Here is a 13,613-nt window from a genome sequence, read left to right as displayed (position 1 = left end):
AACACCCCGCCACCTCCTCCCAACCAAACGGCCTCCAACCCCAATCCCCGGGAGCGATTCAGGACAAAAACGATAATCCTTTGGACTTTATTGCAAAAGGAGCAATCTCACTAAGTTATGGCAATAGCCACGTCTCTGATGACGGAATTATTATTCTTTTACAAGATGTTTTCCTAGCATACGCTTCCGCCGAGCAGATTATCGAGGAGAATCAACCAGATACATACACCGACGTAAAGAAATCTTAGGCTTCTGTCGCAGTCTCAGAGATGAATGGTATTTCAAGCCATAGAGCAGTGATCAGCGAAACGAGTGGGAGCGAGATGCCAAATCGATGAGGGAATGGGGATTGTGAATGCGGTTTAATAATAACAGAAACCTTAAAAAAGGTTCGTAAAGGCGAATCTAAAACTATATATATTGCCTGAAATTGACTTTTATTAGTGCCTTCTTCCATCTATCAAATTACATCTATAGTTTTATGAGCACCCTGGATGCAGTCGATATAAACACAATCAAAATATCGTAAGGCAGGAATTTCCGCTCATGTGCTCTTAGTGAATTAGAGAGCAAGGGCGCGCCGTTCTTTTGGAATCTGTATATTGCCAGTTAAACGACAAAACTGATGTATCATTTCTAGAATAATTTGTCAGTCAGACGTCAGACGTTCGCAGTGGCGCTAACAGACAAGACATCTCCTATACATTGCCGCTGGCAATGTCCCAGCCTGATTGGTGCCAGTGATACCTAAATTGGATAAGTCGGAAACCAACAGATGGTGTGGCAATGTCAGGGAAGAGGAGCATAGGTGGGTGGTGTCTCAACCATTCCTTTTAACTCCAACCTCCGCTAGGTGCAGGCAGTTAAAAACCGGGTCAATGTTACTTAGTTGTACATGTATCATTGCATTAGACGTCATTGTCAATCAATGATAGATAGTCCATCCATTTCATCACCTAGTTGACCTTCATAAATAATTCCAGGATTTCTATCACCCTAAGTACGCTTCAATGAAACTTGATGGAGAAAAGGCAGACGAACAGCAGCGTCTAATCGTGAGCCCCTCATTATGCGCGACATTGAATCCATAAGTTCAATGTAGCTCACCTTTCAAGTCCCCAGACCAAGGGCTTGGACGATAGTCGCTACTTTGACGCCCACGTTTACTTTATCTTTTCCTCTCGACAGATCATTGGTCGTCCGAGCTTATTCGTTCAGGGGGAGTTTGAGGTCGACGACGCTTTAAATTGATGCCCGGAATTTGCGAAGATCCTCGAAACGACGCCGCGGATGGGCTGGCCAAAGAGGCAGCCAAGCCAGCAAATCACATCCATTCCGTCCCCTTCTCTCCAGTGAGAAGGCGTTTATTCGCGAATACATCGTTTTCTTTGCAAATTATCTGCAAACATCAAGGATAATAGATCAAAGTCCCCAACAGGTTGAAACAAGTAAATACACTGGGGGATCGAAAAATGCAGCATACATACCCGTTCAAAAGTATTTACCCACTCCACTTTTTCGGGTCCCCTCTCACAATATATATATCAGTTTATAGACCGTCTACCTCCACATATTAAGCTTGTCACCTAAAAACCGAAGCAAACTTTACGAATTGAAGCCAAGGATCCTAGAGTTATTAGCTATTGGTATAATAGGCTTGCTTATCTCTATCGTGAGCATAATTTCGAATCTTATAAGATCTATAATTGGGATGAAACTAGCTTCCAAAATAGCGAAGGACTTAACTAACACGTTATCTCTACGCGTCAAACTACTAGCATTGCTACTAGAGATCGAGGTAAAACTATTACCGGCATTGAATACGTCGCCGCTAATAGCTAGGTAATGTTTCCGTGGTTTATAGTTAAAGGAAGCGTCCACATAGAAGGCTAGTATAGCAATATATCAACCTCTTCTTCGGCGTATAAAATCATCTATTTAACGTCTAGTTACTAGACAGATCGTAAGACTGCCTACCGATAGCTCTGCTCATTTTATAAAGCTACAAAAAACCGCGTACGACGCGGGCGACCGAGGCTTTTGCTAATAGACTTATACATCACATATAGCTATCGAATTTCTCGATTTTTGTAAGGAAAACTTGATTATTCCTTAGTATTTTATGCCTCACACGACTTACCTATATTAGCCGTTTAATGCTAAGGCTTTTTTAAGCCTAAAGCATTATTTTAAAATAGCGAATACTAAAGTTATAGCGTAGGGTAAAAGCAATAAAAAACGCGACTTTTTCCGCAATATTGATACCGTCCGACGCTCCGCCCTAAGGTCACAAACTATCAAAACTTCGTTTAAATCTACTAGTATTTAGCCACTAGATCCTAAACAAGTTTTAGGTCGTTTAGGATAGGATTCGGACGGAGAGACGTTACGCATATATAACGAGCCGTCACCATCAGCCGCCCGCGAATTCCCAAGTTTAGCGACCAATTTCTCCGCCTAATTCCTATGCGGGTATTAAGAAATTAGAGGATACGGTTTCCCCACTACTTAAAAACCCTACTCCTAATTTACGAAAAATTCGGAAGCATATATGGCCCGCAATTAATGCCGGAAAATCGTCTCTATATAATACGGAACTTATAGAGATAAGCCTTACGCCCTTAGCCACAAAACGCCTAGGAAAAAGTCAAAAAGTAAGCGATAGCTACGAAAAGCCCTCTGTCATCAATTTCAGGAAATAGGCTAGTACAGCGAAGGTGTAAGAAAGAAGATAAATCGAAGCTTCTTGCTTAGCGGAAAGACGCAGAGAAAATGGCGGCCGATTTGGCGGCTAAGGAATTAGAGGAAACAGCTGAAAATAAGGAAGATAATACATTATTGGCTAATGAAGCTATTGATAGACTTTATTTCATAGATCCTAGACCTTATACGCCTAGAAAATGAGCTAGAACTTAAAAAAATCGAAAATTTACATTATGGCTGAGAATTGCATTATGGCTGAGGGACACCCCCTACCCGCGAGGGTGGGGGGCGGTCCTGTGACACGGCTACTCTACATGGTAGGTCAATGCTGATCATAAGCTTCATGCTTGGCGAAGCAGGCATTTCATGCCCGGAGATGCCTGCTTCACCAAGCATGAATCTCGTGATTAGCATTGACCTACCATGTAGAGTATAGTTCAGGAGAAACGCTTCTCATTAAATAGGATCTCTCTCTCATGGAGGAGAGATCAGACATAAACAACCTCGTTGGCCTTGACCATAGCTTCCTAGCATCATTCATCGTATCTCCAGTTTTAACATAATATAATTAACGTAATTCACTACCGAGCTGATACCCTACCAAACCCATTAATTTTAAACCCAATTATTTCAACCAAAACGCTATTAAATTCAATAAACTAAACCCGAGATCTATTAGGATATGCTGTTAATTTATAACCCTTAACTCCACAAACACTATACGTCGGTAAGGCTCTTTTACGTGGCTAAGAAGGTGCCTAAGCCGGCCCTACCTTATAGGGTATCGCTGCTAAAACTGCTTACTCTAGCTGCCCTAATAAGGTAGAGGCCTCTAAAACTAAGAGGCCTTCTTTGGAAGGTATCTACCTTGCTGGCCTAGACTTTTTTCGCTTTTCGTCTTATTTATAGGGCGTAAATCGCTTACTTCTTTCTCGAGAATTGCTGCCGGTTATATCGTAATTTAGTAGGCCTTTAAAACCTAATTTATCGCGGAGTTAAGCGGGCTTAATAGGCTTTTTGAGCGCTATTTTAGTAAAGCTTTAATTAAGGAAGCTTACTTTTATAATTAGATATAGTTCGACGGCGTTTTTAGCGACTACTCGGTTCCCTAGCTTAAGGGGGGTGTTAGGGTTTAAAGGCGAATATCGAGCTTTAAGATCACTTAATTAGGATCGTATAGTACTAGACCGGCGGCGGCGAAGCTATTACTTATAGTCTCCGATTTAAACGCTTTAATTCGGGCGAGAGGGTAGGCTTTAAGGAAGTCTAGTTTATCGACGTAGTTAATTCTAGCCCGTATTTTTAACTTAATAAGTCGACCGTACGCGCGCTTTAATACCGTAAAATAGCCTATATCGAGAGGCTATAAAAGGTAAGACGAGTGCGGAGGTATACAAATTGCGATAATATTATTTTCTTCGCAAATTTTATCGAATTCCGGGGTTAAATAACTTCTGTGGCCGTCGAGTATTAAAAGTCTATACTTCCCCTTCATACGCGAGGAAGTAGATAGAATAAAGAGCTTTTTAAGCTATCGAAGTCCAATTTCGTCGGAGGTCTATCTGTTAGGACTAACCTTAAGTCTCTAGTCTTCCGGAAGGCCGTCGAACTAAGATTTAACAAAAACTTTGCCTTTAAAAATCACGTATAGAGGAATCGCCTACCCTAACGCGTTTATACACTTAATTACGGTCACCTACGCGCGATTTCCGACTGTAGATATCCCTTCTCGAGATAACCTTCGCGGTCGTAATTAAGCCTATTACAAAACCGGTCTCGTCGAAGTTATAGATATCGTCGGGGTCGATCCCGTACGTTAGAATCGTCTTTTAAATAAGAGAAAATTATTTAGAAATAATCTTCAGATCCTTATATTTAGCTCGTTTAAAATTATAGCTTTTTGGGAATCGGGAGGAAAGGTCGGGATGCCTTTTAACGTATTTTGTAACCCAATTTTGACCGACTAAAAGAGGAGGGGTAGATCCGCGCGCTATAAGTAGCAAATTGGCTATTTTTCGTGTAGTAGAAGGCTAAGGGGCTACTCCACGAGAGTCTATAGAGAGAATCTATTTTTTAAGAGATTCCTCTTCAATTTCAGTCAATTTTAGACAATTTGCACGCGAAAACGCGCGGCTTTGAATTGGCGCGCTACTTCGCAAATTAAAGCAATTTCTTGCTTCTAAATAGCCTAAATAGCTAATAAGACCCTACCCTCTTGCTCCGTACGTTTTTGAGAGGATTAAGTACGAATTAGTGGCATAGTGGGTGGTTGAATAGAGAGAGTCTAATTCATTGACGCGTTTTTGGTAGGGTGATCAGCTCGGTGGTGTGATCAGCTCGGTAGTGAATTACGTTAAATTGTAGGGTTGCTTAATAATAGCACTTTCGAAAATTCGCTTAATATTATGTGTAATATCCCTTAGCCTTCCTCACTACCTTCAAACGTCTTCCCATGCTCAATATTAGCGTATCTATCTTTGCTTGATCTAATGCATTCTAAGCTTCCACTAGGCATTTTTTAAAATAATGCCAGTCTGCCTCCGATCTTCCTTGGCCAATAAGCTCTAGAAACATCGCAAAAAGCTTCAATTTTAACCAACGCCAGACCGGTTCAATTGGGTTTAATCGGGTAAGTGCGCGGGCTAGACTTTGACGTATACTCCGTGAGTTTTAAACCACTCTTACGTGTCCTTTGCTAGGTAAATCCTCACGTTATCTTGCTAAAATACTAAATTAGGGGTATAGATTGGCATCAGACCTTTTTCGAGCGTCGAAATATACGACTTCGTAGTATAACCCCTTCCCAAAGGCGATTCTTCGTCCTATTCCATGATTATATAATCTGTTCGACCTCCTAGCCAAATTCCGGCCTAAACCATTTGTGAAATATCTTTAACGTGTACTTTCGTATTCACAAGGTCTTTACGAAGGCCCTCCAAGACCGTACGAAAGCACCATTGTGGTCTAAAGTTTGAGGTTCGCTGCACCGAACACTCGTCTAAGAAGATCCACGATTGGAAGCTTTCACACCGCTATTTTCGCGCAAATCTTAGCCGTTTTCCGAGTCCGAATTGCTTTAAAACTCGCTGTATAGTAGACCGAGACGGATGACCGGGTGTCGTAGCACTAAGCTGTTTATAGGTCCAAAATAGGTGCCGGCGCGCTTGTAAATAGAGGCAAGTGCTAGCTCGAGGGTCTAGCTTCGAAGGACGGCCGGTTCGAGGAAGCGATTCAATCGATTCTTGTTCCTCGAAGCGCTTAAGCGTATTGTAGATAGTCTTGCGGGTGCAGCTAAAATCATTGGCTAGTTTTGACTGCGAAATACCACTCCTATAAGCGTAGACAATAGCTGACCTTTGCTCAGGACTTAATTCAGCCTTTTCCCCTACGCTTTGGGCCAATTTCTATTGAAATCGGATGCCCAGGGGAGGTGTAGGAAGAAAAATAAAAAGGTGGGTTGGTTGCTGGGTCAAATATAAGTGGGGTAGTGGGTAAATACTTTGACCAATATCTGTACCTTAATGTAAGTCGACAGGTCAACTTTTTTGCTTTTGTGGGCTGCAATTAGTACCCGTTTGGGTCTTGGGTCGGGTTTTCCAAATCGAAACCCGCCCTCGAGTTGGGGCAGTTATTAGTCAGCAGACTCGTGGGCGGGTTTTGGCGAGGCCTAGATAACGCTCGACGTGCCTCATGGCGAGCTAGGCCGGGTCCGTTGGTAGCGCCAACATTGTTTCCATGGTGACCCAATTAGAGATAGGAGCATTTACGAGCTAATCCTGGATGGGCATGCACGGATGCAGCCAACACTCACCAGAAACCAGCACTTGCTGGGTCCACGTTGGGAGTAGTTCTTCGTCCCATTCCTCCCATCACCAGCCAGTAGTCATCTATTGACCACCAATATTAACAATTTTACCCAGAATAATGGTTGGTTGCCGACCATGGTCGGATACATAGATGTCTGCCAATATGCCTTCCACTTGATTTGCTGCCTCCTCGGCTACAACATCTCCTTCAACATCTTCAGTGTTCTCAGACTTTCCAACCTCACTGGTTGGCGCAACGTCTTCTTCATTTGCCTCTTGGCCCTCGCCCTCTGTCAGCTTCTCCCATAGGTCTCAATTCTTTTGAGCACATATGCGTCATTAGGTCTTGAAAGAATATGGCCAAGGCCGAATATAGGCTAAGGCCCGTTGATTCGGCAATCAGGACGAAAGAGGACGCTTTGACCAAAAACAATGGTGCATTTCTTGGTGAAGGGCCTAAGACTACGGATCATCAGCGTTTGCGTCCATCGAAATGATTTTCCACGGTCATTCGTTATCTAGTGTTGTAACCGCGTGTATTGGTTTGTTCAGATCAGCTTGAACACGATCTTAAACAACATTATTTGTTTGTTGCTGTGGAAGACGGTTAACAATTATTGAGGATTGACGCCCCTAGGGATGTGGAGGCTAGCCAGATAATAAAGGTGAGGAATATAAGTTCCAGTCTATAAAATATTGTTGCGCCAATTTCAATTCGACTCTCACCTAGTGATCTATACAATTGCACACCAAACCACCATTCGGGCCTGCGTGACATATACTCTCTCCAAACTTCGTAGCTATGGTCTTAGCCTCAGAAACTAATCGCTGGTCCTCCTTAGACCTAGCGTACGAAGACTCAATGTATCTGTGCGATCACCTATATAGGCAGTGATCTACTCTACCCATTTTATATTAGCTCAATATGTAGTTTATAATTCAAGGAGCTGAGACCACACTCACCATGTTATTTACGGAAGCCGTAAGGTTCACGATGGCTTGATCCATAGCTTCTTGTTTTTTTTCTTGCTATATGTAGGGTCGTTGTTGAAAAAGTCACCAGCCTGCTTCTTTTTGTTCTTAGCAGCTTCAACTGACGTGCGTGTAGCAGCACAGCAGCTTTCGTGTCGCACAGTAATCTTATTCGGTAATGGATCATGACTTAGGAGAGTTGTAGTAGCAGCTGCAGCAATTATGGAAGTAAGATTAATAAAAAGAACTGCATCTTGACAGCCAGGAGAGCGCGAGTATTTATACAGTAGCTTTCGAAGTCAGTTATGCCCTGAGATGAACAAAGTGAGAGAAAGTGGAACGTCCTGCAAGTGACTAGACACAAACTCTATTTTTTTTCAGGATGGTTGACTGCCAAAGCCCCATACAAAATTGTGCCCAAGATTTATACGGAATTGGAATGATTGGTTGCCTTTTCCTATAAATCGATGGTTGATTATGCTGTGCAGCTATTGGAGAGGAGCGTTTCATTTCATTAGCTCTTGTATTCGGATTCTGTCCCCTAGGAAAGATTGGCTGGGAGTAAGCCCGTAGATTGCTGATCTCGTGTTCAGAGCGACCATAGAAAAGTACCGTTACGAACAATCCAAGTGGGTGAACTCCGCCATTTTACTACCTTGGCTTAGCCGCTGAGTGCAGCCACATAGAGCACGTCTGTCTGGACAGATGACTAAAAAGAGGGAGTAAGGATCTCGAAACAACTTAGACGATGGCTAACGAATTACCTCTGTCCTTATGTAAGAGCTCCTAGCTTAAGTCTATGCAATTCTCCTCGTGCAGAACCACATGGTATGTCACTTATGGACCGTAAAGTCTCCAAAATAATTGTGTCTCGTTGTCTTCCTAGAAAACCACTAACACCCCCGGTAGAGATTGCTTTAAAATGATTCTATGTGGCATTAGCCGAAGCTTATACCTAACATCCTGCATCATTTCCGTTTCACTGTGGTAGGAGATAGACGCGGGTAAGTAAATCGTCGCCGATAACATCCCTACGACCTTTGAATAATATGGTTATAGAAAAACATTGTATCCTATGCTACCACGTTGCCGGGATCTCTACACGAATATTGCCGGTGTAGTGTATCAAAATCTAACCACTTATAATAGATATTTAATATATCGCGTTTTGAATCGAAAGAGAAATCAACATCGCAAATGCCACTTTATACAAAGTGTATCGCCATGTGCTCCGTCGGTTTAAACATAGCTGTATATGCTCGCAGCGCTCTCAGTATCGCCCTTACGAGCGTCGATTCTAGCGGGGCGCATAACTCCGCATCCTTAAATAGTTCGATCTGCTCTTCTTCTGCCGTTCTTATTACTAAGCTTAGACGTAGCAGATCCTAAAGCATTCTAGGGAGTATTATTAGTTCCTTTTGTAAGATTTTAGAGATCATAGTAATACCTTATACAATGTTAGTTTACCGTAAATCCGACTCTAGCAATCTTTACCACTAACCTTAGCGTGGCATTTCTCGCTATAGTAGAACATCTTGTTATTGGCTTCACTTAGAAGATGCTGCTATATAAGTTTCCTCTTAGAATCTTCTAGTAGCTAGTCGGCTGACTTAACATCGGCTGCTTAAGGGAAGTTTCGGAGAAGGTTGATATAGATCGGGAGCATAGCGGTCTAGTGCTTTCGAATAGGACGTTCCTATATAGGCCGCATAATATCGGTTTCCTTATGCTTATAAAGCAGCCTTTTCCTATCCCGGCTAAACTTCCCCGTTACGAAATTGTAACAAACTTGAACGTCCTAGACCTAGAAGCAGACGTGGGAAGGAGCATTCCCTTAAGGTAGACGTTGCCCTAAAATTTTCGGTCTAGAATAAGATCTACGTCTTCGGTTTCGATAATATATGAGGGAAAGAGAGGCCGCGGATGTCTATCGTTATCTCTATCTATTCTATAAAAACGTTAAGCGGAACTAGCTATGTATTTCTATCACGTATTGTGCCGATTTTAATAGTAACGTCCCTCTTAATGCGCGAACACAACTAAACTATATCGTCGGCCGCGTCTATCTAGGAGCCGGTATTAGCTTTTTTCGACGGATATATCACGTAATAGAAGCGTGACCCGTATTGACCCTATAAAGGAAACCTCTAGTTATAGTTGCTTATAGCGATCTTTACCTAATAGCTATTTCGGGCTATTACTAAAGCTACTAGATTAAACCCTTCCCTATAACATCCTATAAGGTTAGCTTTGCCTTACTTAGAAGTGTGTCTAAGCTATAAAGCCTCGAGCCAAAATTGAGCATATAAATTTGCTAAGGTGACTTAACCTACCTTCTTCTCGTATTTAATATATCCTAAGGCCCGACGGCGCTAATGCGGGCACTTAGGGTCTAGTATAACGATCGATACGCAACCACTTCTATCTTCGTAGTATAGCTGAAAATCAAGGGGGTCTAGTCTAAAATATTCTAAGATAGCGTCCTTCCTATCTTATATTAGCATGACTAGGTATAACTAGGTTCACCTTACTAGTTTTGATATAACTCCCGATATACGGTAGGAGGATCCTAGGTTTGCACATAATTTAGGCAGATAGTGAGTGTGACACTTATTTAACGCTCTAAGTTCCGAGCATCCTTATATGTTTCGATTGCCTACAATTCGCGTTCGAGTTGCTCGCTCGCTTATTGCTCTACCCCGCTTCGCAAATTGTCTTCGCTCTCGTAAAAAGAATCACAGGCCGGTAGATACATAAGAGCAGAGCATATAGAAGGGTGTCTAACAGATTTAGGAATAGACCATGAATATCCGATTTCTAAGGATCAGCCAGGGCTTTATAAACGAATAGCCGTTAAGTCATGTGATAGGCATATGCTCTAGCCCAGATACATTAGGACGTAGGGCCTGGTGGCCCTCTAGCTTCTAAATGTTTAGACCCAAAAGAACACCCACCCCTCAATTTAAACGGGCTATCACTAACCGTTCAAGTCCTATTTTTGCCTTAGCAATTTATGCACCAAGCGTTCATCATGTCTCTTAGTCGTTGCTTCCTTACACCGTTAAATCTTGTCCTAACCATCAGATTCCTTCATCGCACCCAGTCTTAGAGTAACTTCTTATTTGACTGCAACACTCATGTGTTCAGGCAGCGTCAAGAAAGAATCCGCCGCTGATTTCACGATAAACCTCAAGATCTATGGCGCTGTTATTGCTACTATAGGACGGCGGGAGAGAAAAATCGGATGAGAATACAATCAACTTTCTTACGCGCCTAAATATAGTCCGTGCCGTTGACTAGAAACCTAATTCTATTTCGAGCTATTCAGTGAGGAACTGCAGTCATTACGGATTAGAGATATGTTTTGAATGTGACAAGGAGCACTTTCTGGTGATCGTAATGGCGACGATAAATAGCATCGGGAGCCCTAGTCGAAACATCATATCTCTCGTATTGCCCGGAACAATGCCTGTCCTCTGTCGTCAGCTAACGCACAGCGCGCGGGAAGAGCTTGACACTATGCCCTTGCTTGACCGCCGCCCTAATACGCAGCCGTCGCGGAAGCCTAAGGGTGCTAACAGCCTAACCCAATCAACGTTGCAGCGAGAGCAGACTATGCTTCGACTGCGACTTCGGCAGAGATGCCTGAAGTTAGAGACGTGGTGGACACCTCTTACTGCGTTTGGTGCACATAATGATAATTCTGAGGGCATGGTGGAATACGAGAAAGCCATTGCCACGGAAGAGGTTCGACAGGAATGGGTCTCATGATCCATCACATGGTTTGAACGAAGACGCAATCAATAAATATATATCACGAATCACAACTATCAACATACTACCATGGTTACGTGAAAGTATCGTTGCAGCTTCTAGATCATCATATTATTGATACCCCGCGGGTTACCCAAAAACCCTTAGATTAAAGGGTTCTGGGTTGAGGCGTGTAACCCGCCGCTGGGCTATACTTGGCCGCGAAATCCTGTGGCGCTAACGCCTCATAGCGGATACGGACTAGATCTTAGTAATCTACCTTGGGAAGACTATATTCAAATCAATAGCAGAAGACTTCTCTTTGTAGACTACAAGTCTCACGAGTTTACTTGAAACAGTACTGTCAAACATGAAACGTTACAGTCTAGATCAATCTTGTGTAACTATCAGAGCTCTTTCATCAGGGTTAAGGCTACGAGGGCAACCATGAGTTTCAGGCTTGATTGCACTCTTTCTAGGTATCTACTGTCCGTCAGCATAGATTAACTTTAAGCTCGTACTCAGTTCATATCGATTGATTACATATAAGCGGAGTGTGACTTTGGAACCACGGGTAGCCGAACCACGGGCGAATTTAGCACAAGGTTACGGGCTCGGATGATCGACGTGCGTCATGTGGCGTACCCGAAATTGGCGGCGGTCATCCGCTTCTAACGCTAAATCTTAAATTAACCTGAAGTTAAAAAAGGGTTAGTAGTCTGTCCTTTTGTGTCAGTATAAATTGTTGGATATCAACAACTAAAGCCAAACAAAGGCGGGAAACTCTAACGAGATACCCACCAAACTTATTCAAAATTTCATAGATAACTTTTTTGCAGTAGAGAGCAGAAGTTGATACTATGGTCGAATCCATGTTCCCAGTTTCCACAGCAGGAAAAGGAGTACAATATCTGCAGGTTTTGGGCGACCCGCAACAAGTAACCCGCGGGGTATCATTAATATGATGATCTAGAAGCTGCAACGATACTTTCACATAACCATGGTAGTATGTTGACAGTTGTGATTCGTGATATATATCTATGTGATGCGTCTTCGTTCAAACCATGTGATGGATCATGAGACCTAAGGTTAGAACATAAAACATATGTCTAGACTATAATGGCATCATCAGGAATCATCCAAAAGCTAATTATCATTAATATGATGATCTAGAATCTGCAACGATACTTTTCACGTAACCATGTTATGTTGATGGTTGTGATTCGTGATGTAACATTGAATGCGTTTTCGTTCAAGCAATGTGATGGATCATGAGACATAATATAGAAAGTATGACGAAACTAAACAACAGAAGCAGGTTATTTGAGAGAACAGAGACGTCTAAGTACCAATATGCTCTCGTTAGGGAGGGGAAGGTCAAAAGTATAAATATGGCTAGAAATCCATCTCCTCTGGAACGCTTCCTACATTCCTAAGAAACAATCAAACGTGAATCTTTATATTTTGGATATCCATCTAGAAAATCCTTATTCCAATCCTTATTCTACATCATGGTTCAGAAGGGCCCTGCAGTTGGAGGTGATGGTGGCTCGCCGTTCGACCTCCTGAATGGGAATAGGCCCGTGGAGCAACTGGACGTATGGTACGGCAGTGGCAGTGGTGATGCCGACAGATATATTGTCCTGAAGGGTATCAAAGTCAGATGGCCCGATGGTAAAACTGGCCAGGTCGGAAGTTGCCCCCCAGGAGACCAGCCGAGCCCATTGCATACCAGTTTCGACTTCGAACGCAATGGCAATGATCCCCTTGACTGGATGGATATATACGGGTCAACAGGGCGTGCCGATTCACTAAGATTGGTGACTCATGACGAGACGGACTACTTCGAGGCTGGAGGAATCGGTGGTGGCAAATGCATTCAACCTGCTCAAGGTAGAAAGCTATATGGGTTCTACGGAAGGGCAGGATTTGATATTGATAAGCTAGGGGCGTACTTCAGTGATTAGATGCAGTGAGTTACACAGATATGATCGATTCATATAAATTTTCTAACAACGGCGACAGATGTCTACTTAATCAATCCTATCTCTGTCATTTAAGGGCTCAACTCTCCTTCTGTGACTTGCGATTTAGTTGATAGTTGCAGTTCAACATGTAGCACCATGATATTTCCTACAAAAACTAATTCTGGTATTTTGAAAGTCCTTGCACTCTCCTACTGTAGTTTCAATGAATGCTTGCAATCAACATGTAGCATAATGGCCCTCTACACCAACTGATGTTATTTAACAACTTTTAAGTTATACGAATACTTATCATGGGGTTTTTCATAGCACTGGAATAGAACTAACTTAGTGAGATCAAAGGATAATAGGAGACGCACCCAAGAGTTTGTCTGCAAAAAGGTGTTGCGTTGCC

At 42.7% G+C, this 13,613-nt stretch overlaps 4 protein-coding genes across 4 annotated transcripts in view; 3 read left to right on the top strand and 1 right to left on the bottom strand.

Moving 5' to 3' along the window:
• The window catches only part of PENARI_c046G10062 (uncharacterized protein), a gene marked incomplete at both ends in the record, with an annotated part of 592 nt that extends 344 nt beyond the window's left edge, over nucleotides 1-248 (top strand). The window contains one exon of the mRNA XM_022637301.1: nucleotides 100-248. Coding sequence (XP_022482840.1) covers nucleotides 100-248 — 149 coding nt within the window. The remainder of the gene's footprint in view (nucleotides 1-99) is intronic.
• Nucleotides 249-6,590: 6,342 nt separating this feature from the next.
• Nucleotides 6,591-7,517, bottom strand: PENARI_c046G03513 (uncharacterized protein; the record flags this gene model as incomplete). The annotated part of the gene is made up of 2 exons (XM_022637294.1): nucleotides 6,591-6,797; nucleotides 7,473-7,517. 2 exons carry the CDS (start codon nucleotides 7,515-7,517, stop codon nucleotides 6,591-6,593), a joined length of 252 nt encoding a protein of 83 aa, XP_022482853.1.
• Nucleotides 7,518-10,946: 3,429 nt separating this feature from the next.
• PENARI_c046G03311 (uncharacterized protein) lies at nucleotides 10,947-11,252 on the top strand (the record flags this gene model as incomplete). The annotated part of the gene is made up of 1 exon (XM_022637293.1): nucleotides 10,947-11,252. The coding sequence occupies one exon, from the start codon at nucleotides 10,947-10,949 to the stop codon at nucleotides 11,250-11,252; it is 306 nt and encodes a 101-aa protein (XP_022482852.1).
• Nucleotides 11,253-12,745: 1,493 nt separating this feature from the next.
• Nucleotides 12,746-13,201, top strand: PENARI_c046G11472 (uncharacterized protein; the record flags this gene model as incomplete). The annotated part of the gene is made up of 1 exon (XM_022637303.1): nucleotides 12,746-13,201. The coding sequence occupies one exon, from the start codon at nucleotides 12,746-12,748 to the stop codon at nucleotides 13,199-13,201; it is 456 nt and encodes a 151-aa protein (XP_022482842.1).
• Between the last annotated feature and the right edge of the window lie 412 nt (nucleotides 13,202-13,613).

Source organism: Penicillium arizonense, assembly GCF_001773325.1.
Source record: "Penicillium arizonense strain CBS 141311 chromosome Unknown PENARI_contig046, whole genome shotgun sequence".
In the NCBI taxonomy this organism is placed as follows: Eukaryota; Fungi; Ascomycota; class Eurotiomycetes; order Eurotiales; family Aspergillaceae; genus Penicillium; species Penicillium arizonense.
This window is presented reverse-complemented; position numbering and strand designations above follow the sequence as displayed.